The 25,079-nt window shown below is 32.1% G+C and overlaps 1 protein-coding gene across 2 annotated transcripts in view; it reads left to right on the top strand.

Annotated features, from left to right (window-relative positions):
• LOC142326761 (noggin-like) overlaps positions 1 to 22,241 on the top strand; it is a 244,484-nt gene extending 222,243 nt beyond the window's left edge. For both annotated transcript variants that reach the window (XM_075369453.1, XM_075369452.1), the window contains exon 2: positions 20,189 to 22,241. In XM_075369453.1, coding sequence (XP_075225568.1) covers positions 20,189 to 20,923 — 735 coding nt within the window. In that variant the 3' untranslated portion in view covers positions 20,924 to 22,241. The remainder of the gene's footprint in view (positions 1 to 20,188) is intronic.
• The last annotated feature ends 2,838 nt before the right edge of the window (positions 22,242 to 25,079 follow it).

Here is a 25,079-nt window from a genome sequence, read left to right as displayed (position 1 = left end):
TATAGCAGTTTATCAGTACGCATGCTAGAAAAAGATTTGTGTATGTGTGATTTCATCGGGTGTATATCCAATGAAGAAAATCGTTCTAACAAAGAATCCTATATTAACCAATAGATTAATGAAAAAAATTATACTGAACAAGATAATATACTAAATCATATAAAAGAAATAAATGGGACGATAAAACTGCGAGTGAATGATGGAAGTGGAATAATAATAATAATGATATGCATTTGATGATTTTATGGGAGGTCACGTCTTACGATATTATTCGTAGATAAGCTATGCAAGCCGCCTTATTTTTAACTTGAGTATACAGCAGCCTGTCCCATCCCATCCCATCCCTTTTGACAAAGCTTCTGGCGACGTTGAATCGTACAGAGGATGGTAAGGCGTTGTCGGTAAACAGGAAACATAATTTGACAATAAGAAAGAAAAGAATTCCCGTTTATAAAGCGAACATGTCCTGATAGTTATTTGTACAAAGTAGGAAAGTAATAAGAAGAATTAACGACGCTGATTATTATTATTATTATGTCGGAGGAGCCGGCCGGTCGGTAAGGAAAAAGATGTTTTTAAGAGCTTAAGAAGTTTCATTCGGAATACTTGTGAGTAGGTTTTGCGTCGTAGGCAGTGAAGCCTGTTTTGGAATGTAGCGTGGTGGTGGATCGGAGAGATGTTGTGATGTGAGATTTGCATAAATGGTGATCGGCGATCATTATCAGTGGGTGCATGTGTGTGCGCGTGCGTGGGCGACGTTGTAACGCCGTGTTCTGTCTTCGGCGCAAAGCGTTCTCGTAGTGGACGAGGAGGGCCGTTTCGCGGCCGTTCATCCGCCCCCTCGTCATCGCCCTCTCTCTTCGGTGTCCCATTAAGAAAAAAGCCATTCATTGATCTCGAGAGACTCAACTGCAACAGCCGGCTAGTATTGTATGCAACTTTCTACCGACGGGCGCCGTTGCGATGGCTCGCCGCTCGCATGTGATGCGATGCGATGCACGCACAAAGCGGGTGCACCTTGCACAACTCCCGGTAAAACTACCTTATACACTGCGACCTGCGCGCCGTACGATTTCATTGATAAATTGCAATCGTTCTACTCTACGCATTCATTCAATCGGTTATTCATTGAGAGATTTAATACTACATCGGTTTTAAAATAGAAATCTCGTGCATTAAATATTTATTAAAATTCACTTATCGTTTAAAGTTGAAAGTCTATATATTAATCGAAATACGTTGTTTACGCTATATTTTTAGTGTTTAATACAGAATTCAAGCGAATTAATAGGCGCAACCAAATAGTTTTATTGAAGATAAGCGGCACCAATCGATGTGATCTTATTTTTATTTAAATTCTTAATTAAAAATCTAATATATCAATGAAAAAGTTTGTTTGCAAAAGCATCACGCGAGAACCAACCGAGAAAAGATCGAGGGCCAAGTTCCCTTTGGGGTGAAAATGCGAATTAAAAATATTCATTAAAGAAACAAAAATCAATCTTTTACTTCATTATATTTCTATCACCATAGCAACAGAAATATAAAATATTAACACTACTGTGGTTATTACTATTCTGTCTTCTGTAATTTAGTTTTTACATTTTTTTTAAATTCCTCTTCTCTTTCCTTTTTATGGAACTTAACATTCTCTTTCATTATTATTTTATCTTCTTTCCACATTGTTCTCCTTCCATAAGGATTACAAACGAGTCGGGGTCCAGGAGGCGGAGCTCCCTGACCGGCTCGTAGTATTAAAAGAATGACGTTTTTTTTTTTTTTTAATTATTGATTGAACGTTGTTGATTAAACATTGACGATCATGCCGATACAAACTTTTATTTGTCACCAAAAATACTGATATAAATATTTTTATCTGCTTGTTAATCTAACACGATTTTTAGACTTAATTACTAATATTTTCTTTGCCCTCATCTAATCAAATGTTTTTATAGTTATCTCCTAGTTTTCTAATAATAATTATTTGAGTGAGAAATGTTTTTTTATAATAGTTAGAAAAAATTATTTCTTTTTATTAGCTGAAAATGAAAGCTGTAATTGAAGACTATATATACTCGTAGTTATTACGATAAATATAATGGGATTATTTTACTTTCTTTTTTTTTAACGGGTAAATACAAAAGAAGTGTTGAAGAATGGAAAAAACTTTTTCTTTGAAAATTATTGATGGAAATTATTTAAAACTATTAACCTTTTTAAACGACAAACCGAAAAAGGTTAAATAAATATATCGTTTTCAAAATTTACATTATAACGTTTAAATCGCTCTTCCAACCATTTTCAGTGATTGTACTTAAGTTCACCTTGATATTTTTGCTTGTGATTTCTATTCATTAGGTAGACAAGCGTTTGGAATTTATTTTAAATTTTGTTAATTTATTAAAAAGAATATACATTATTTAAGTTTCTTATACTTAAGACTTCAAAGCTGCTATGTGGGATAGCTGTACTGAAGATGATACGCCGATTAATCCTAAAAAAGAATGTCTCAAAATATTAATTCAATAAAAAATAATTCAAAGTATATTATTTTTATAACAAAAATTTAAGAAATAGGGCTATTCAAAATTAATATTTGAGTTTTTATTAAGAAAACGTATAATTACAAGTTTTTTACATTCATATGAAATTATTTGCTTCAAAATTTCTTCCTTTTTGGTACGCGAGATTTTTTCAGAAAAAAAAAAAAGGTAATTTTATAAGAATATTTTCTATGTTCTTATAATGAAAATTATTTTCTTAGATTAAGAAAATGTTAAAAACCGATAGAGCTTTATGACGATGCACGAAACACCTTTCTGGAGAGCTAATTCCAGTCTAGTTTATTCCCAAATTCTAATTTTTTCTACATAATTAATGTAGATTAATGTGTTATATATATATACGAGTTAATTAATTTATATATATATTGTAGAAAATATCACATTTATAATTGTGTGCGCGCGCGTGGAACGCATTATAAATGAGATATTTTCTACAATGTTAATGTATTATAACGAGCCGCCTCATCATTAGTAAATCTTTATCTGAACTAAATTCAGACCTTATTGACAAAATAAAAAATTAAATTTTCATTAAAAGTATTGGAAAGCATTTTCTTAAAGATTTTTACGGAACAGAATATTATAAGAGATCTACTTCATAATGTTTTTCAGCTTAGTTAAATTTGTGATCATATAATCATCACTCATTTTAATTTTCATCAAGTAGTGAACATTACAGCTAAAAAAATTATTTCAATACTTTATTGATAGTGCTAGAAGTCTGCTTCTACAGTATGAAATTAATGAAAGATTGTACGAAAATCATCGGGCGTGTTGCAAGACTTGTGTGACACCGTATTGGTAGGCCGGATCACTGGAATTATGGACTAAAGAAAGGACAACCTCAGGGATATCAGTCAGCTGGAAAAACGTCCAATTGGACGAGGATAATGATAAAAGGTTAATAGAGCATTAATTGTAATTTGCGTATCTCAGTTGGGTGTAAAATCGCGCTAGGTTAAAGTATAGTTTAAAAAAGTACTTTTTTTTGAAACAGGAACAGTAATTTCAAAATTTTAAACAAGAATACAGTAGTTTTTTTGAAAATATACCGTTTTTGGGGGAGGGATTTACTTATCCAATATGTATTTTAGAAAAATAAAAATAAAATTAAGAGCTATAATTAAAAAAAAGTTAAAATAATAATAAAGAAATAAACTGCACCGGTCAATAGAAATATTATTAGGGAATAAATTAAGAGCATCCTCGACTTTTACTTCCTTGTACGAAGTAAAGGAAGTATTGTGATCGCGAAATATTTCGGATTTCATATTTCAACGGAATTATCCATTTTGACTAGTTTCGGCGTGACGTCTGTTCGAAGGTATGTGCGTATGTATCTCGCATAACCCAAAAACGATTAGCTGTAGGATGTTGAAATTTTGGATTTAGAAATGTTGTAACGTCTAGTTGTCTGTCCATCTCCCTTTTTGATTGTAATCGAAATTTTAATTAATGAAATATTTGGATCTTAAAGGGAAGGCACCCATCGGTTCGAATCAGACTTCATCTCCTTTTGTTTTAAAATTTTTTTTTTAACTTTATTTTTTTTAATTTAAATATATTGATTTAATAATTAGGCCGTGATTACAAAAAAAATACAAGAAATTAATTGATAAAAAAAAATGAAAAAAATTATTAGTGAAATAAAAATAAGAAGTTATTCAAATTATCAAGGTTAATTGAAACCCACCACCAAAGAACACCGGAATCCACGATCTATTATTCAAATCCGTATAAAAATAACTGCCTTTGCTAGGACTTGAACGCTGGAACTCTCGACTTCCAAATCAGCTGATTTGGTTCATCGGAGACCTTACTTCAGGAACCTAACTTCAATTTTGATTAATGATGGACTTATCATTAATTAAACTTATTTATGGTTCCTGTTGTAAGTGCTAACAGAGAAAAAAATAAATTTTAAGTTGAAAATAAAACGTACATTACGCTGTTTAATTAAAAGAATTTTAAATTATTTAAAGGATTACCATATGCAAATTCTGTAAAATATTTCTTTGTGCTTTTTTATATTTATAGATTAATTGGTATCATTTTTGCTCATTGAACTTTCAGTGTTGAACATTTATTTATAAAAACAAAATAAATTTAAAAAAAAACAAGAATGAATACATGTATAAAAAATAGGTGTAAATTCTTCTTGTTAAATTTTATCCGGCGATCTAACTTATTAAAAAAGAGAATTAAGTGAGAATTAATTAAAATAGGCGGCATCAACACAGTATATTCAGGACAGGTGAAAGAGAATAGTAGTAAGAAAGAAGAGGAGGTTTTAGTACAAATGGTAGTGTGGTGGTATGTAGATCGAAACGGCCGATAAATGAAAGGAGTAAAAGAAGAAACGATTGGAAAGGAGTTTTTTGTGCATGTTTATTTGTATGAAAAAAAAACATTTATGTAAAAAAAATCGGAAAACAGAATGGAATAAGACCAAACGTATTTCGTTCTCATTAGTGAAGAGAAAAGGTGAGACTTGAGACTTTTTTTTAAATATACGGTAATTTAAAGGGGAAATAATAATTTAACATATTTACATAAGAATGTCGGAGAGGAGGCGCATATGATTGTTTAAAATGACAATTTACGGGTCGGCTGCTGGAAACACATAAAATAATGTTATCGTTGAATCGATCTTTTAGTGGTACTTCGTTTTTATACTTTCATTCGTTTCGATACTGATTGTTTTCGGTTCCAAATATTGTGGCGACAAAGGCTGTAAACAATCGCGCCTCTTCGATTGCTGTTGCCACTGTTTTTTACCGGTTGTTATACACGTTTTCATATAGTATGACGACACATCTACTACTACTGAATATAGAACCAACACTGATTATACAGTTGATTCACAAACGGGCTTCTGCGTTATAAGTAGAAAGAGTGCGAAGAGTTTTCTCCCGTTCCACTCAAATAGTAGTATAAATTCATCTTTATTTTGAATGAATATAAACTATTGTTCACGTAGATTAATAATGTATTTCTGAAATAAGCTGTTAGATTTTATTTTCCTTTGCCTTTTATCTTTTTTTCTTAAAGACCTATTTGCAATACATATAAGTATATTATATACTTCTAACCAATGACGTCATTAACTAATTATGTATATTCTGATTAAATGTTGGTACCTTATAGATACAGATTCTATTTTATTTTAAAATCAAATCTGATAATCATACCGTTGTGAGGATAACTTAATGAAACTTTTATACAGGAATATACTAAATATAGAAAATAATTACGAAATAGTTTACAATTCAGGTGGCGTTTATGAAAATTGATATATACAGTATTCAAAAGTGACACAACCTTATGGGAAAGTGAGTAAGTTATATCGCATGAAAATAAACAAGAACAAAACAAAAGTAATGAAATGTAGTAGAAATAACAAAGATGGACCGCTGAATGTGAAAATAGGAGGAGAAAAGATTATGGAGGTAGAAGAATTTTGTTATTTGGGAAGTAAAATTACTAAAGATGGACGAAACAGGAGCGATATAAAATGCCGAATAGCACAAGCTAAACGAGCCTTCAGTAAGAAATATAATTTGTTTACATCAAAAATTAATTTAAATGTCAGGAAAAGATTTTTGAAAGTGTATGTTTGGAGTGTCGCTTTATATGGAAGTGAAACTTGGACGATCGGAGTATCTGAGAAGAAAAGATTAGAAGCTTTTGAAATGCGGTGCTATAGGAGAATGTTAAAAATCAGACGGGTGGATAAAGTGACAAATGAAGAGGTATTGCGGCAAATAGATGAAGAAAGAAGCGTTTGGAAAAATATAGTTAAAAGAAGAGACAGACTTATAGGCCACATGCTAAGGCATCCTGGAATAGTCGCTTTAATATTGGAAGGACAGGTAGAAGGGAAAAATTGTGTAGGCAGGCCACGTTTGGAGTATGTAAAACAAATTGTTGGGGATGTAGGATGTAGAGGGTATACTGAAATGAAACGACTAGCACTAGATAGGGAATCTTGGAGAGCTGCATCAAACCAGTCAAATGACTGAAGACAAAAAAAAAAAAAAAGAGTAAGTTATAATAGTTGTTGAAAGTGACCTCTATTATGCGATTCACCTAATCGAACATGACTTTGCATGCTCTTAAACACATGTTGTAACATTTATTGAGGAATTGCAGAGAAACATCATTCGATTTCGCTCTACAATTCGGGAACGGTGTGATGATGAGTTTTTTAAACAGTATCCTTAAGGTATCCCCACAAGAAAAAGTAAGAAGGGGATAAATCAGGGGGCCACAATCACTTGTCCATGAAAACATTGATTTAAGAGAGTCATAGTGTTGTTGATCGTATGTGCCGTAGCATTTTCCTGCTGAAACCACGTCGCTGCTCAAACCGTCTACAGCCGGTCTGCAAGTATAATGTTTAAAAATTGTTGCACCATCTGTATGTAACGCTCGCTGTTCACTGTGTCGTGAAATAATGTCCTGAACATTCGCCTACGTGACATTGCACACCGAACGTCCTCTTTTTGTCCGTGCAGCTAATGTGGATTTTCCGTAAACCAAATGCGTGAATTCTGTGCGTTCACGTAGATCCATCAAGGTGGTAACATGTCAGACCGAAACAAGTCATCGATTTTTCTCCATCTGGTATTAAAGATGACATGAATCACTGACAGAAAGCTGTACGTTTTTCACTGTCTACATGTAACACCTCGTGAACAACACGAATTCTTTAAATACTTGCGCAATGCCGTGTGGGCTCTACCAACGGAGAGAGCAGACTGGCTAGATAGGCGTCGCACAAACCTCTTGGAAGTAACAGAATATGCAGCTTGCACGTCGATCAATTTTTCTGCTATTGGCACTTTCGGTCGACCATATTTGTCTGCATCTGCTACATTCCCCGTCTCTTGGAACTTGTCGTTCTGCCGCTTGATAGAGGACTTATTTGATGAAGTATAGTGTGGATCGTACTTTTCAGTGAAGGCATTCTGGATCTGGACATAACTGGCACATCTAATGTGTTAGAAGACAATGAATATCTATTCTTCATTGTGTAACCCATTTTCCCTCAATTAAATGTGCAACAAAAGAAGGAAACATTTTTCTATGAGATTGCGTCACTTTTTGAACACTGATATATATGTACACATTTAATGGGATGTGAAAAAAAAATTTTTTTTCTAATTTTTAATTTCTATTTAAAAAATTTATCGACAGAAGTTATTTATTTTTATTTTTTTTTTGTAAAATAATAACTTTTAATTGTTCTTTCAATAAATTGATAAGAACGCTTTTTTTAAAATGGTTCAGAAATTTATTTAAAAAATGCTAACGGAAATACAATTAGGCCCTTTCTTGTATGCCGAAGTATTGTTTTATACGAAAACATTTCTGTTTTGGTAAAGATGAATATGGCTACATTATTTATAGTTTTAAATGAGTCATAATTTTTTGGGGGGAAAGTTTATAAATATAAATACAAGGATTAAGTTGTTTAAGTTTCTAAATATTGGTCTACATGATTTTTAAGTGCGGGTACCAGATAATGAACTGATAGCCCATTTTTACATCTTAAATCTCAGGAGATATATTTTGAACGGGAATATACGTAAGCGAACCGTACGTAATAAATATTTAACAATGATTACAAGCTTATTGAATTAGTGCACTTCAAATCATAACAGTTAGAAGTTTTTATACGAAAATTAAATTTAAATTTGTATAATCAATCGTTTAGTTTTTAATCAAAACTAAACAGTGATCAACCTCAAGCGGTTCAAGTACATTCCGAAAAGATTAAAAAATTTAACATCAACAATCATTATTACGTGCATTTGTATATACCCTTTAACTTTAAATTTGGAACTATAGATAAACATTCACAATCACTAGATAGATGTTAATACTTGTAGGATACATATATTTATGAAAAAGTGAAGAGGCCAGCGACTTCATTCTCCGAAAGCCTCCAGCTTTCTGAGAATGGTAATTTGACGTAAAATCTCATTAATAATGATGAATATATTTTATAAGCTTTTATTTTACTTGCTTTAGTTATAATCAAATCTTGCAACTGCTATATCTTTTGATCTATCGTATGAAAATCAATGAAATTTGGTACACGTATGTAACTTCGGTGACAATTGAATACTACAGTGTTAGAGTTTGGATATGACCCACCCACACCCCTTCACGCACTACCCCTACGCTAAATTCATGCATGTTGCTGAAAACTGTTATTTCTCATCAACTATCGTATGAAAATCAATGAAATTTGATACACGTATGCAACTTCGATGTGTAAAAATAAATATTTTTACTTTTTTTTTAGTCTTAATAAACAAACAAAGCTTTTATTTCAGTTGAGGAAAGGGTAATCGATTTAGAGATATGTGTTAACGATGATTTTTGATTTGAAAAATAACACAAAAGAATGTTATACAAGATTTCTGCTCTGAAGGTCTAATTTCCTTTTCCCTGTAAATACTTTTTTCCTGTTTAGCCTCCTGGAATTACCGTTCAGGTATTACTTATGAGGATATGTTTGAGTGTAAGTGAAGTGTAGTCTTGTACAGTCGCAGTTCGACCATTTCTGAGATGTGTGGTTAATTGAAACCCAACAACCAAAGAACCTAACGGTATCCACGATATGGTATTCAAATCCGTAGAAAAGTAACTGCCTTTACTAGGATTTGAACTTTAAAACTCTCGACTTCGAAAAAAGCTGATTTGCGATGACGAGTTAATCACTAGACTAGCCCGGTGGGCTCCCTGTAGTTTACCTGATGGACACAGATTTACCAGAGGGTTTGAACGGTTCATAAGATATTGTGACGTTTGGTATAATATATTTTTATGACTTTCAAAATCGGTATTAAAATCTAAATGTAATTTGCGATTGCTTATGTATATAAAGGAGACGTCACTTATAATTTCTGATATACTTTTTTATGAAAATTCCTGGAATTTTTACCCGTGCTGGACGTTTCACTAAATAGATGGATCAAGAAGATTCAAAGGTTTATGATAATATAAACTTTAGGTTACGTACATAAAACGAAGTGTAATTAAGGGTTTTTTTAATCGGATAGCTCTACGTTAGACACCTACCTAGCCGGATACGAAGATATATTTTACGTCCAACTGGAAAATGTAAACTATTCAATAATACCGTTATCTCTTTTTTTTCTGTTTAGTCTCCCGAACCACCGTAAGGTATTACTTCAAAGGAAGAATGAGAATAATATGTATGAATATAAACGATTTGTAGTCTTGTACAGTCTTAGGTCGACCATTCCTGAGATGTGTGGTTAATTGAGACCTAACCACCAAAGAACACCGATATCGATATGGTATTCAAATCCGTTTAAAGAAACTAAGATTTGAACCTTAGAACTTTCGACTTCGAAATCAGCTGATTTGCGATGACGCGTTAACTAGCCCGGTAGGCATTATTCAAGAATAACGGAATACACTAGGGAAATGTCTTCTCATTCTAAAGGAGATGTAAGTTGGCATATTACTAACGTTCTTAATCATTAATTTGCTGAGCCAATTTTCCCATATTTAGACATAATCTTGAGCTTACCGGAAGAAATCCTTAGGCGTTAATATGATTTTTATAGATGTTTATATAGAGTTTTTCAGATTAGAAAAAAAATAAAGAATATCAACATACCAAAATTCTGATAGCGAAGATAGAAAGATTTTAGTATCACTGCGTTTGTACATGCGATCTGTGTAGGTTAAAATCATAAACTCATTCTAAATATAAAAAAATGTAATTTATAAGTTTATTTTTAACATAATGAAGTTCAAAAATAAATTTAACCGGTAGAGATGGCGGTACTCAAAATGTAAAGATCAAATTAAAGGAGAATTTACGAAATATAAACGAGTAGTACAGTACGATTGCGACAAGTAACAGTTGACTTGGTTGGATTTTAGTGGCGGGGGGAGCAGGAGAGGGAATAGCGGCGTAGGAGTATTAGTGTGTGCGTTGCAATTCTAGCGGGGGCGTTTATAAAATACATAACTTCTTAATGTCGACCGTAGTAGATATTTCCATAAAAGATTTCCCTTGCAAATAATCGTATTGTAACTGCCAACAAATGGACCTGTACTTGAGAAAGTCACGATTAGTGGTAAGTGTATGACGGGGCGGCGCTGGCTGACTCTTGGCTGTCGGTGTGGCGCCTCACATTTCACCGTACATAGCAAGTTATACGTACATATTCCAATACTTTTATTGTTTTAACATTATTATTGTTATTATTAACTCTATATCTGTTCATTTGTTTTTGTAAGAACAGCTTAGTTTTATATAATCATTCGTTAATACTTAACTCATATGAACAAGAAAATAGAAATTATGTCACGCTCCAGACAAGAAAGTCGGTTTCAAATCTGTATTACAATGAATTATACCATCGAAAATGATTAAATTGTTTCTGTTTTTAATTGCGTGTTAATTATTACGACAGGAAACTTCTTGCTAAATAAATAAATAAAAACTGGAAAGAAAATTAAAAATACATGTTTTTACTCGTATATCTATTTATAAAAAAAAACTGATGCGGACACATGACTTCCTTGTACCTCTATTAAATTATTACATACGCCTTTTGCTGCACTTCATTAAAACTTATTTCATTTGAAAGTGAGATACGATCCTCCACTTTTTTAATAAAGTGGACGGTTAAACAATTGCATTGTGGTGGACACCACATTCCACCACATTTTTTTTCTGGTGTCCGTATCAGCATTTTATATTAGATTATATATTAATTTTGTTTCACATCGTTCAAGTAGTTATGACGTGTAAGTGAGAACGTGTCGGATCCGTAATCATGGTCACATCGGTTCGATCCCACTTCATATACATATTTTTTTAATTTACTTATTACTTTTTTTATATTAATTTAATAATAAATTATTAACCTCTGTAAAAAATGTTTTAATTAAAATTGAAAGTACATAAAATTTTATTTCACTAATATGATTTTGTTTTCATATTTTTTTACTGTTATTATTGAATTATTATTTATTTTAAAACATTTTTACAATCAGAGGTTAATAATTATTAATAAATCAATATATTCAAATTTTAAAAAAAGTTTAAAAAAAATGTATTCATATACATATTTTTGTTTTACTTTTTAAGTCGGATCGAACCGATGTGCCTTCCCGTTGACCCAAATATTTCATTAATTAAAATTTTATTTGGCTATAAATCTGGAAACAGTGAAAATAAGTACCACTTACAATATATAATATATCCACTTATAATATATCGTTGAAAAGCTGTCGATGAACGCTCATTATTGGCAGTTAAGAAGAAGTCCAAAATCCAAATGTTTTGTATTCCGGGCTTTTTTTTTGACACTTTTGGTTCAGTTGATTGCAATCAAAAGGGGAGGTGCACAACTAGATGTTACAACAGTACTAAATTCAAAATTTCAACAATCTACGGCTATTCATTTTTGAGATATGCGAGATATATATTTGTACGTACAGACGCCACGCCGAAACTAATCAAAATGGATTCAGGGACAGTCAAAATTGATATTTCCGTTGAAATCTGAAAACCGGAATTTTTCGCGATTACTTCCTTTACTTCATACAAGGAATTAAAAAGTTTTCGAGAACAATAATTGAACTGATATGATATCACCCTCCTGAAAAAAAAACCAATCATTCTCAAGAATAAGTATCTTATTAACGAAAACAAAGGAAATTTCCATTTGCCTTTTTACCTACAATTTAATTAACGCGCAAAATAAATAAAAATGAATCTACTATTAGAAATTTTGTAATAAAGTAAAGCGTATAATATTGAAGCGTAAAAACCAGCATGTAGTCCTCCTTTGGGAATTATCAGTTATAATTATAATTTATTATCGTGAAAGTTTAGTGAAATTAAATAATATTCAGCCCTGAAAATGAAAACATTCACTATATTCAACGCAGGACTAGTGAAAAAAACTCTCAGAGAAAGAAACAGCATTAATCAAAATTAATGCTGATTTAACTTAAGATATTTTATAAGCATTGCATCCTTAGAATAGTGAGGGGCAGGTAGTGAAAAAGAAAAATTATTTTTGACAAATTTTTTTGTGGGAAATAAAACATTTTACAAATATTTCCATCTGGTATAAAGACGAGAGATCAGGCATTCGTTAGAACTAAAATCTTAAATTCAAACTGATATTTTTTTTTATAACCTTTTTTCTTTATATTAGAAGATAAGGACCAAGGATAAAGATAAATTTTATAATTTATCAGTGATTAAATTTTAAGCTCCATGCTAATGCTAAAAAACTTCGGCGATAAAACTTACTTTGTTTCTAAAATAAGTGAAAATAAAATTCTATAAATAACGTCAAAGAGCGAAGAAGAATTGTTCCTATTTCTGGTGAATATTTATCCAAGCTCTGCTTGTCCGTTCACGCATGCGTAGTACTGAACGTGTTACCCTCTCGCCCACTTCCGATCCTCCATATTATTATAAGTTTTTTGAATTCGTTTAACGTTACTAAACAAAAAACAAACTGGAATTATGGAGAAAGAAGAAGTGGACAGAGAGAGAATGAGTTCATGGAGGGATACGTGGTGCATAAAATTTTCTTTATGTTGACCGATTGGTGGGGATAAATGAATTGATCAGTTCATTTCGGTTCGATATTATTTAATATCACTCGTTCTAGTTATTCCGTAGTCTATATTGGTGTCGTAAAAATATATAAATACAGGTCGGCTGTATTACTAAGAGCACTGGTCTGAGCATGCGCACTTATGTTTAAACGCCGCTAATCCTTACGGCCCACATTCAGTATATAATCCGTGTAATATTAAAAATAAACTAAAAAAATATAAGTTAATGCATTATGATATATGAAATAGCATATACGATATAATAAAAACTTGATATATTTTTGTTGTTTGATTTACAGTATGTTTTATATAGAATTTTTTAAAGTTTTAATAGTTTTACCATACTATTCATTTATTCTTTATTTATCAACCCTTATTTTATTATATTAATAATAAGTTATATTTTAATAGATAAATAAAGATATAAATAAAATTTAAAATGATGATTCGTACTTGGTCACACATATAATTTACACTTTTGGTTGGTTTAACGTAGATTTAAAAATGATTCAATAATCCATTTTTACAACCAAAACGGAAAAAAGTTATCGTAGGTTGATGTAAACCAATGTAATGACATAAAGAACTCCGTTCGTATAAAAATTCTGATTGGTAATTCTGTTTTTATTTACGTTTATGCAGTAATATATTTTTTGGGTTTGTTATCTATTTATTATTCAATACCTTAACTGATATTGTTAACGTTAATATCATTATAAACCATAAAATACTCGCAAAGTAATTAAATTATAGACTGGCCCGTTATGTACAGGTTCAAAAAGTGATAATATACGAAAATGTCAAATTTTACTTCCCCGTCTAGTTAGCGCTATAGTTATAGAAGGGAAAGTACTGTAATCGGTCCAATTTGGGCACATGCGGTTTTCACCAAATAGACGTTTTGACACCTAACGAAATCAAAAAAAAAAAAGAAAATTTTCCGGATGTTAATATTTGTTGTACGTACCAGGTGTTCGGTGTTTGCCTCTAAATCACCTTGTATCTCTAGAACTACTGGACCGATTTTAACCAAACTTGGTTAGATTACTTCTACATATGGGGCATTGATGCCATTACATTTTCAACTTAAAATATCAAGGGGGTGAGGCAGCTGAGTAAGGTCCCCGTCAGTATCTCGAGATTTCGCCTAATTAAGATCGTATTTTTCTTAGGCACGTTTGATCATAATTAAAAAATAAAAATATTTATGAAAATAATTTTTCAAAATCGCACCTTTACCAAAAAAATGCTGTTGTAGTTGTCTGCTATATTGTGACGTCATAGGTGAGCGGTAGAATTAAATAAATGAATAATATTTATAATGTAAAAAAGTAATTCGGTCAGACTAGGTGTAAAACTCGATCGCCTGGTTAACTCGGTACATCGTGCGTTAAGCCTCGCTGCTACACCAGTCTGGTACTTATTTTTCAAATAAGTTTTTAATTAATGAAATATTTGTATCTTACAAGGGGAAGGCATATCGGTTCGAATCAGACTTCATCTCTTTTTTTTAACTTATTTTTTTTAATTTAAATATATTAATTAATAACTATTAACCTCTGATTATAAAAAAAGTTCTTACGATAAATAGTAATTCAATAATAACAATAAAAAAACGAAAAAATATGAAAAAATATTAGACGTTATTAATGAAATAAAATTTTATGTACTACTCTGTTTAGTTTTTGTAGTAGAATTACGTTTTCCATTCCATTATTAAGCTGTTCACCGCATAAACACAATTTTTAACAATTCATTCGTCTTTTAAATCCATATTTGATATTGCCTGGTCAGGGCTCGCTCCCTATACCCCTATTGTGTTCATTATCCTCAAGATTGTGAAAATAATTCGGATAATAACAATTTAAGCTTATTTTGATGGATATGTCTTATTTACCATCGTAAATGAAGAACATTAGGTAACTATGAAAAAGATTTGGTGCTAGATCTACTACGGCGTTATTACATTGTATTCAGTTGATCAATTATGCGTCTACGATGCGTAAAAACCTTTTATCACAAATATATCCAGTTTTGGGAACAATTACATACGAGTAAGTTAGAAAAGTTGATCATAATTAGTTAGTTTTTTGGGGGTATGAATAACCTCTACAAGATTCCATTAATTTTGTTTTTTCAAATATAATCGTTGTTATAAACTTAAATTATATTTATGTCCTTCCTACTTTAGACAAAAAATTGTTCACTGCATGGAATGATACATTTAAAAATTACTAAATATTATACAATTCAATCATAGAGTGGTGGAATATTTTGTTCCACAGAACAATTCGGAACAAGTTATCTTCAGTCAAGTTATCAATTGTAACCCACCGAGTTGATCTACTGGTGAACGCGTCTTCGCAAATCAGCAGCTTTTATACGGATCTGAATATTACATTGTGGATACCGGTGTTCTTTGGTGGTTGGGATTCAATTAACTAGACATCTCAGAAATGGTCGACCTGAGACTGTACAAACTTCACTTACACTCATACATATCATTCTCTGAAGTAATACCTGACGGTGATTCCCACAGGCTAAACAGGGAAAAAGTTGTCAGTTGTAAAAAGCAGGTAGCTTTACTGAAAAAGGTGCTGATAATAATTACCTTCGAAAAGTCAATCAAAAAAAATCTGATGTAGACACTATATGACTTCCTTGTACGCCTATTAAGTTACATATACAAAATTTTCTAAAATTAAAAGTACATAAAATTTTATTTCTTAATACCTACTGATATTTTTTCATATTGTTTTTTTTTTTTTTGTTATTATTGAAATATTATTTAGAGTATTTTCTTTTTTACAATCGGAGGTTATTTATTATTAATAAATAAATATATTTAAAGTAAAATAAAAAACAAAAAAAAACAGATGTAGTCTGATTCCAACCTGTGCCTTCCCCTTGTAAGATCCAAATATTTCATTAATTAAAATTTTATTTAGCTATAACTATGGAACCAATGAAAATAAGTAGTATCACTTATGATATATCGTTGAAAAGCTCTCAATGAGAGCTTATTACTTCAGTTAAGAAAAAGTCCAAAATCTATTTTTTTTATTTTGGCCTTTTTTTGGACACTTTTTATCCAGTTGACTGCAGTCAAAAGGGGACGTGCAGAACTAGATGTTACAACAGTCCTAAATCCAAAATCTTAATATCCTAGGCTAATCGTTTTTGAGTTATGCGAGATACGTACGTACGTACAGGCATCACGCCGAAATTGGTTAAAATGGATATTTCAGTTGAAATCTGAAATTTCTCTCGATCACCATACTTCATTTAAATCGTACAAGGAAGTAAAAAACAAAACATGTATTATTTGAAAGTTTTTATGTTATATAAAACTTGCCGGTGTGGGCTTGGTTTGCTCGCCCTTGCGTCTATTCCTTGACTCCCGTTCATTATCCGCATGCTTGTTAGAATATTACTGATAAATATCAGTAATAAGCCTGTTCAATTTATTAAAACTATAAATGTATTGTAATTTCTTCAGACCGACAGTTTGGACGGCACAGGACTCTAAACTCTTGAGTTATCTAGAGTATGCGAGTTTCAGAATATTCGGCCTCCTTCTTAAAAGTTGATGTTAAAACTGGTTACCCGTCCTTCGTAGTCGAAAAAGTACTGAATTTTGCACGGTTCTTAAAGTTACCCAATAAACACCACAAAGAGGTGACCGTACTTCGTTTGTAATTATTTATTTTATGTTTTTTAATCGTAACCCGAGCGAGGGTACATCCAGTCGCGTCGCGGACACAGTAACAGTAGCTATGTTGGTCGAATTGCCGTGCCGTATTCCGTCACACATTTAAAGATACTTTTCTCGATAATCGAAAGAAATATCGAAAAGACAAAGGAGACCTTTAAATATTTAATTTATATTCTGTTAAGTTGTCTCAGAATTCAATTTGACCAACGGTTTGGTTATATTAAAGTTTAATATCGTAAAGAAACATAGTCCGGTTGTTAACCGCAAACCATTAAAACAGCCATCATCTGAAAAAGGTGAAACATTTCGATATGGCAATAACCCTTTGTTCTTTCTAAGTATAAAGACTATGTCATGCAAAATTTCAGCTCAATCGGTTGAGTAGTTTTTTATGACAGTTATCGACTCACAGACACCATTAGATTTATATATATATATATATCAGATTTTACTTCTTTGCTCATTTAAGTGTTTTTATTACACCTTTTCCTGCATGGTTCTTCCATTATAATGTTACAACCTAAATAATAGTCAACATTCTCTGATATATTGTGGTCTATCATAACATTTTATTAGTTTTTACTTTCGTTTTGTTGCATTTCATTACTTTTGTTTTACGTATATATACATTTCAAAGTTAAGTTTTTTTCTTTAGTATACAATTTTAATATATTTCTTCTGCCTTATTATTTACTTTTATTTAAAAATAATAATAAATATTTATAAATAGATATTCATATTTTAAAACCGAGCACACCTATCGTGTAAAACAAATACGATGACATCGGCGGTGTCTTTGGCGCCGGCGTTTCGGTTTACAATGCACAAGCGCCATAATAAATGAATAGCAACCGTCAAATATAAACTGTGTTCTGTACTACATTTTTATGAGACAATAAACAACAAGAAACAAGAATGCTATTGTTACACTATGTTGCTGCTAAGTATGTGTACAGGTAGGCCATACTACTTGTCACAGTCACATACTGTGGTACTAACATGTAAGTGACAGATGATCATTAATTTCGGCCATAATGAAAACAAATTCCTATGTATCATTCTATTCCTTTTGTCTGACCAAAAAAGGAGAAATATTCTGATTCTGTGGTGTACTTAAAAAAAAAACTGTCAGCGTTTTTTGAAATTAATTTGACAACACGTGTAGACAGACACGATTTTACATATTCATATCAATGTATGAATAAATTATATATTTTGGCCTCAAAAAAAATATCGAGATAAATTTAATATAAAAGATTGAAACATTTTAAAAAAAAATCATATAATAAAGAAAGAAATATAAATTATGTTAAATATAAAATACACAGAACAAGCTGAAATATCCAGTGCCCCTTCGGGAGTCAGTTTCTACCTATTACCCGAAACATAACTCGATCAAAAAAAAAATCCTAAAAAATTATCCACATTTTACTTGCTTCAGTTCTTGTCAACTAAAACCGTTTACTAAAGAAATACATTCCAAGTAGGTAAATCACAAAAGTTCGGAATATGGAAGAACGAACTTCGGTTTGAAATTTCTAAAGTTATTATTTCGTTGAAAGTAGTTTAAATTTTTATATACTATAATCCTTCTTTTTTTTAGTTGGAGTGTAATGATCGTAATACACAGAACACGTACAGACTCTTCACATCAATCACCCTTTAAATAGTGAAATGTAGTTTAAGGTTTTTCGTATTTTAAACTATGCGTACATTACAAAAATCACGGAAATTTGAATTACAGTAAGAATATCTCGCCTTAGTAAGACATGATTAAGTTATTTATATCTAGATCCCAGTTTTTGAAGGTAATGCATGCCTTAAAATCTAAAATTTCAACTGCATATGGAATGTCCAGAGAATTGATGAATACGAGATAAAATAAAATACGTATGGCCAAATACATTGGTTTGCTTGGCATTTCTCCCGCCACTGAGTAGTAGCGGGAGAAATTTCCTCCAGCCCCACGAAACAGTTTAGCAACCACTGTCCTAACTAGCTCCTAGAGCTAACCTAAAAGCGTGAGCAGAATAAGCGTGGTACCACACACCACTCGTTTTTGTGTCACACCACCCACTTGTCATATATCACTAAAATCGGTAGGCGCACCCTGTCAACTACTAAAACGTTTATGACTATCAATAATTAATATATCTCGTCAAAGACAGCAATTCGTTGCCACGCCTAGGCCGCTGAATACCAGCAAGTACCTGTCCATCATTAAAGCGCTTGGAGCCTTAATCTGGCTAGTAATCAGCCATATCTCTCGGTTAGCTTCCTACAGCAGCGCGGTAGGAGTCCTTTTCCTTAAGTAAACTACAGATGTCCGTTGAACAAAGCAACCGCATCAAGGAACTCCACACGGTTCGACAATGCGGCTCTCGCCACATTGACTCGACGCTTGTGTGTGGCCAATTTTCCCTTTGACCTCTAAGTTCCAGGGTAGCCTGAGTTCTGCCCCCCCCCCGCCCCCAGATCTTGAATAAATCTATACAAGGACCTTCTCGTAGTCGTGGCGTACCATTCTTGTTGCCATTTTTCCATCGCGAAGCTGTAAAGCCTCGTCTGGCCAAATACATGTTCATGTCCACGTGTGTTTTGGTTTTACAAACGCTGGGTGGTACTTACTACCCACCGGGTTGGTCTAGTGGTTAACGCATCTTACCAAATCAGCTGATTTGGAAGTCGAGAGTTACAGCGTTCAAGTCCTAGTAAAGCCAGTTATTTTTACACGGATTTGAATACTAGATCGTGGGTACCGGTGTTCTTTGGTGGATGGGTTTCAATTAACCACACATCTCAGGAATGGTCGAACTGAGAATGTACAAGACTACTCTTCATTTACACTCATCCTCTGAAGAATTATCTAAACGGTAGTTACCGGAGGCCAAACAGGAAAAGAAAGAAAGGGTGGTACTTAACTGCATTCTGTTACTTTTTCTATGGCTAATGGCTATAGCAATCGATGCGAATTAAAAAGAAATAATTATTATAATAATAATCATTATTACTAAGCGATTCTAGGTATTAATTAATGACTATGTGCAAAGTATATTTCGATGAATCTGGTGGAAAAACCAGTGGTCACTGCGTTAATGAACAAAATATTGTACGGTTTTGTAGCCTTTGCTCTGTTAAGTTTTCTAGCTAAATATGAAAAAGCTTTTCTTTGTAGAATACTATGTTGCCATATTTCAAATTGTAAAATGATTTAATGTGATAAATCACATACATTTATAAAGATAAACAATCAATTTTTTTCTTTTTGTTTCAGATGGATGGTTGCGCCTGTATGGTGCTGGTTACTACCGTGCTGGTGACAACGGTTGCTGAACAACTAGGATTGTCGCCGGAAGAACGCGGATTACGTCCAGGACCTCCTTTGGAAGATTTACCGCCACCAGATTTAATAGAGTCCCCGAATCGTATGCACGATCCGAAACCGTCAGAATTAAATATTACAGCGTTAAGATTAAAACTGGGTAGAAATTTAGATCCGACTTATATGAGTATAACTAAACCTGTCGAAACGGAACCGTTAGATAATTCACAGTTTTTATATAAACGTAACAGAAGAGGAAGATTAGTTCCGATGGGTGAAATGCCAAAACATTTAAAAGATATGGATTTTAAATTTCTCAGGTTACCGGACGGTTCGAGGTTAAGAACCCGAGTATCTGCTAAACTGAAAAAGAAACTTCAACAATTTTTATGGGCTTTCACATCATGCCCTGTGGCATATAGATGGAAAGATTTAGGTCTTCGGTTTTGGCCGCGTTGGCTGAAAGAAGGTCACTGTCCTGCTGGAAAAACATCGTGTTCAGTACCGCCCGGTATGAAGTGTCGACCTTCATCGACGTTACATAAAACCATACTCAGATGGCATTGTAAACCGGCCGTATTCGATAATTCGGCTTTACAACCTCAACAAAGGCATTGTCAATGGATTAAAGTGGAATATCCTATCGTAACAGAATGCTCCTGCGCATGTCCGAACGGTTATTCCTGACTTCAGCAACCCTCCGCCTCCGAAGACTCTGATACGGCTGTAGCCGACTTAAACTCATCGTCGGAGCAATCTGCCCATCATGATCATAGCCTTCTAAATATTACCTCATCGTCTGATACTTATAACACAGAATCAAATTCAACATTATACGGTCAATGCGCCTTGCTATTTCTATTATTTGAACAACAGCCACCTTAATAAGTTCATCGCAAAATTTAAACTTATAAAAATGTATCTTTTTCAAATTTTTGCGTGCACCTAAAATGTGTTAGTGTCATGGAGTGAGGAGGGTGTGAAATTACGCTGATATACTGTACTGTATTATGTTAAGTGTAATTTTATAACGTTGGTAATATATGTGTATATACTGCACTAAATATACATGTGCGTAAGATTCTTGAACTGATTAGTGTAATAATTAATTTAGGTTAATTTTAGCGATAGATAATTTGTTTTAATAATAATAATTTTTCTCATAAACTGTTCAACCAAGTCAACTTCCACTGTAAGTCGTCGATGGATCAATATTAAAACAAGCATCATTCGTGCCAAATGTACACTCATTTAAAATAAACCTCAGTAATAAAAACACGATTCATATGATTTTTTTTCTACTATTACGTCACTTTTGCTTTAATTAATCAATACTTTTCATTAAGAAAAGATTCAATTTTTCTAAAAAGAACATTTTTATTTATACACACAGCTAAAAAAGTAACCTATAATTTAGCGCAAATTGTACATTTATATTATTAGACACAAGTATTATCATTTTCATTTAAGTAATTCAAATGAGATGTAAACTTAATGTGACCTGTTTGGAAAATAATCGTGAATGGATGTTTGTTTCCTAAATCTATAGATGAATCGAAATTAAATTCAACTAGAATGAATAACGAAGAAAACATGTACTAATTGTACGAAAAATACACTACATCTGTTCTACAAAAAGATCTTCATTGTACGTCACTAACGTAATAAGACAACGTTAGAAACTGAAAAGTTGCATCTACATAGATAGAATGGTACAATAAAACGGATTTTGGTAAACATAAACGTTGATCGAAGAATATCCATAGTTGAACTAATTGCATTTTAATTTTTTTTGTCATTGAAAAAAAAATATGAATGCAGATAATTATTAAAGGAAGAACTTCTTTATAACGCTCACATATTTATCGTATTGAATACTAAGTTGGTCGCGCTATAAAAGTCTTATTACATGTACTGATAATTTTATTATTTTATTTCATAAGACATGTATATAGTTTACATATATACTTTTCTAACTTTTGATAATAAAGTATTATTAATAATATGTGTACATGAAAACATTAATTTTATAAAATGAACTGTACATCGTCGATTACCATAAAATAATAATGATGCTATAATAATTATGGTTATTATACTTTAATACAAAAAACTAAAATTATCTTAATATGTTACTAAAACATAAAACATTCTAGATATCGATTTTTTAATGTTACATATAATATTGAATAATTTCAGTATGATACCCTTTACGTTACAATATTAGAAAGAAATTCCAAAAACATCTGGTCGTAGAAAATTCATCCAGTACGGTTTATTACTTTGTATCGAGTAAGAATGTTTTTTTTTAGTAAGACGTATATATTGAAACATTTACCTCACCGTTCCCATAATCTCTCTAATCTATTTATGTACATTCTACTTGGTAAATCACCAGTACTTCCGTTATTTGTTGTGTATTTTGTGACATTTATTAAACTACATGTAAAATTTTTGTTTTTACTGTTTAAATTAATCTACATCGCTTGGTAGAATATAATAAAAATTTTTATTCAACAGCAAACATCCACCGAATAATTGAAAAAAAAGTAAAATTAATCAAATTTTTAAAATTCCTAAAGTCAAAAACATACGTTTTGATATGTAATGTATATTAGAGATCATATGTAAAATATGATATATAATTTATATATATATAAACTACTTAAAGGTTCATAAAATCGGTCTTTTTTGTATTATGAAACATAAAAATGTACTTACCGTGGTTTTAGTAATTGTGTTGACAACTTTCATCAGATTTGTAACATTCTTAAAACGTAACGTAAAATTATATTTTATTTGCGAGTAATCAGCGCTGCACTGTAAATGAAATTACATGAATTATTAATTGAATTCTTTTATTACAAAATATGTATTGTTTTTTATTTATTCTATAATTAGAGGAACAACTTCATACTATTAGAAACTATCGTCACTTAACTGATAATTGATAACCAAAACTTGTGAATAGAATTCAATGAAATAAAATTTTTGATATTTTAATATAATATTATTCCAGAACAATAATTACAAAGATAAAATGAAGTTATTATACATATTTATTTCATTATATATTAGCATTTTTCAAATTATGTTTGCTAAGTTAAAATAAAAAAATAAAAAATTGTTATTTATAGTCATACGTCTGAATTTTTATTTACATTTTGAGTATTTTGTTCGTAACACCTGAGGAAGGTACTGTGTACCGAATCAGTTGTGATTTTTTATAAAATTTGTGAAAATCAAATAATATATTTTATCTTCATCTGTTACAACACACACACAAACACACACGCACGCACGTAATATTTTGATTTATTAATTTTATGACCCCCGCTAAAAAAATATAATTAGGAAATAATTTAAAAAAATTATAAAACAATTAAAATTTTAACAGGAAAATTTAACGTTTATAACACAACCCAGTTAAATAAATAACTAATTATGATCATTGTTCATTGGTTCCAATAATACCTCTAAATCACGACTCGGTAACCCGTTTCTACTCCACATCCTGAATTGTGATAACTTTTAATACAATGATCATTTATTAAATACAGAATTTTTTTTCCTTTCTTTTTCGCCGCGCCCCGGAGTCGGACCCGCAATTAAACGTAAACTCGGCTCTGAGGGTGTCTTAGCGTCTAACTACCTCGTCGGAAACAAAGTTCCCGCTAGATAGCCGGGACTCTGTCTTTTAGGCACCATGCATCTAATAAGGGAACCCCAAAGGATCCCCCACTGGGAGTCGGTGTTTATGCCTTAACTCTAATGGAAAACTGCCGAAAGCATCCCCCACCGGGACTAGGTCTTACTTTCCCCTATACTATAAGTACTATAAGGGAGTCCCCACCCGATCATCGTAAACGGGATACTGAGGCCTCCCATCCCACCCTGGATGGGGCTGTCCCTCAGAGACACCATGATGTTCCTACGAAGAATAGTTTCAGATGCCGATGGAGCCATCTTACATCCCCAACCTCCGTGCGCATGACCATGTTACTTGCAGGATAAGCACCTAGGGTCCTGCTGGCAGTCCTTGCGTAAACGGCCAGCCTTACCGCACGTAAAACAGCGGCCGATTCTGCCTGCGCCATAATAGAACTTGGCCTTGTGGCCTGGATTCCAACATCTGAAACAAAGGTCGTCGGATGTACACCGCATCGCTCCGACAGGCCACCCAACCAATTCGAACTCGCCCATCAGACAGTAGTTTGTCCGTCAGGATTGGCGGTACTACCAGTGTAACCACCTGAGTGGAGCCGTAAGCCGGCCGCATTGAGAGGACGTCAGTAGTGACCGACTCGCCTTGCGAAGCTCCCGAAGAAACTCGTCCTGTGACGTGAGGGTATCCACATCCTTAACTAGGGCGTGGTTTCTTAAGTACAGATTGTAAAAAAATTACGTATCGTCAATAATTAAAAATAATATTGATTTTAGAACGAAAATTAAAGAGATTTTTTCGATTAGACAGCTAAATTATTATAAAATCATTTAAGTGTATCATAGCCAATTAAAGCTATTTATTTTAGTTTACAATTACTATAAATTTACCTGGGCTTTAGTATAATGAAACTGTACTACAGTGTTATTTGAATAAATGTATTTTTTCTATAAAAAAATGAATTGTTAATTCTGTTTAAATGATAATCTTCATTATTAATTACTTTAACTACAGATTTTTTATTTCATCATTGTTGATAATATTTTTATTTTTTTAGGTTAATTTGGCAAAAGCTAAAAAAGTGGTATATTGGTATATTTTATACCGATAATTTTTTTTAATGGAATTTACTTAGCGATAATAACGATAAAACAACTGTTATAAATTACCATAAATCTT

The sequence above is a fragment of the Lycorma delicatula genome, chromosome 6 (assembly GCF_047948215.1).
Source record: "Lycorma delicatula isolate Av1 chromosome 6, ASM4794821v1, whole genome shotgun sequence".
Taxonomy (NCBI): Eukaryota; Metazoa; Arthropoda; class Insecta; order Hemiptera; family Fulgoridae; genus Lycorma; species Lycorma delicatula.
The sequence above is the reverse complement of the archived record's forward strand: the minus strand, read 5'-3'. Positions and strand labels throughout refer to the sequence as shown.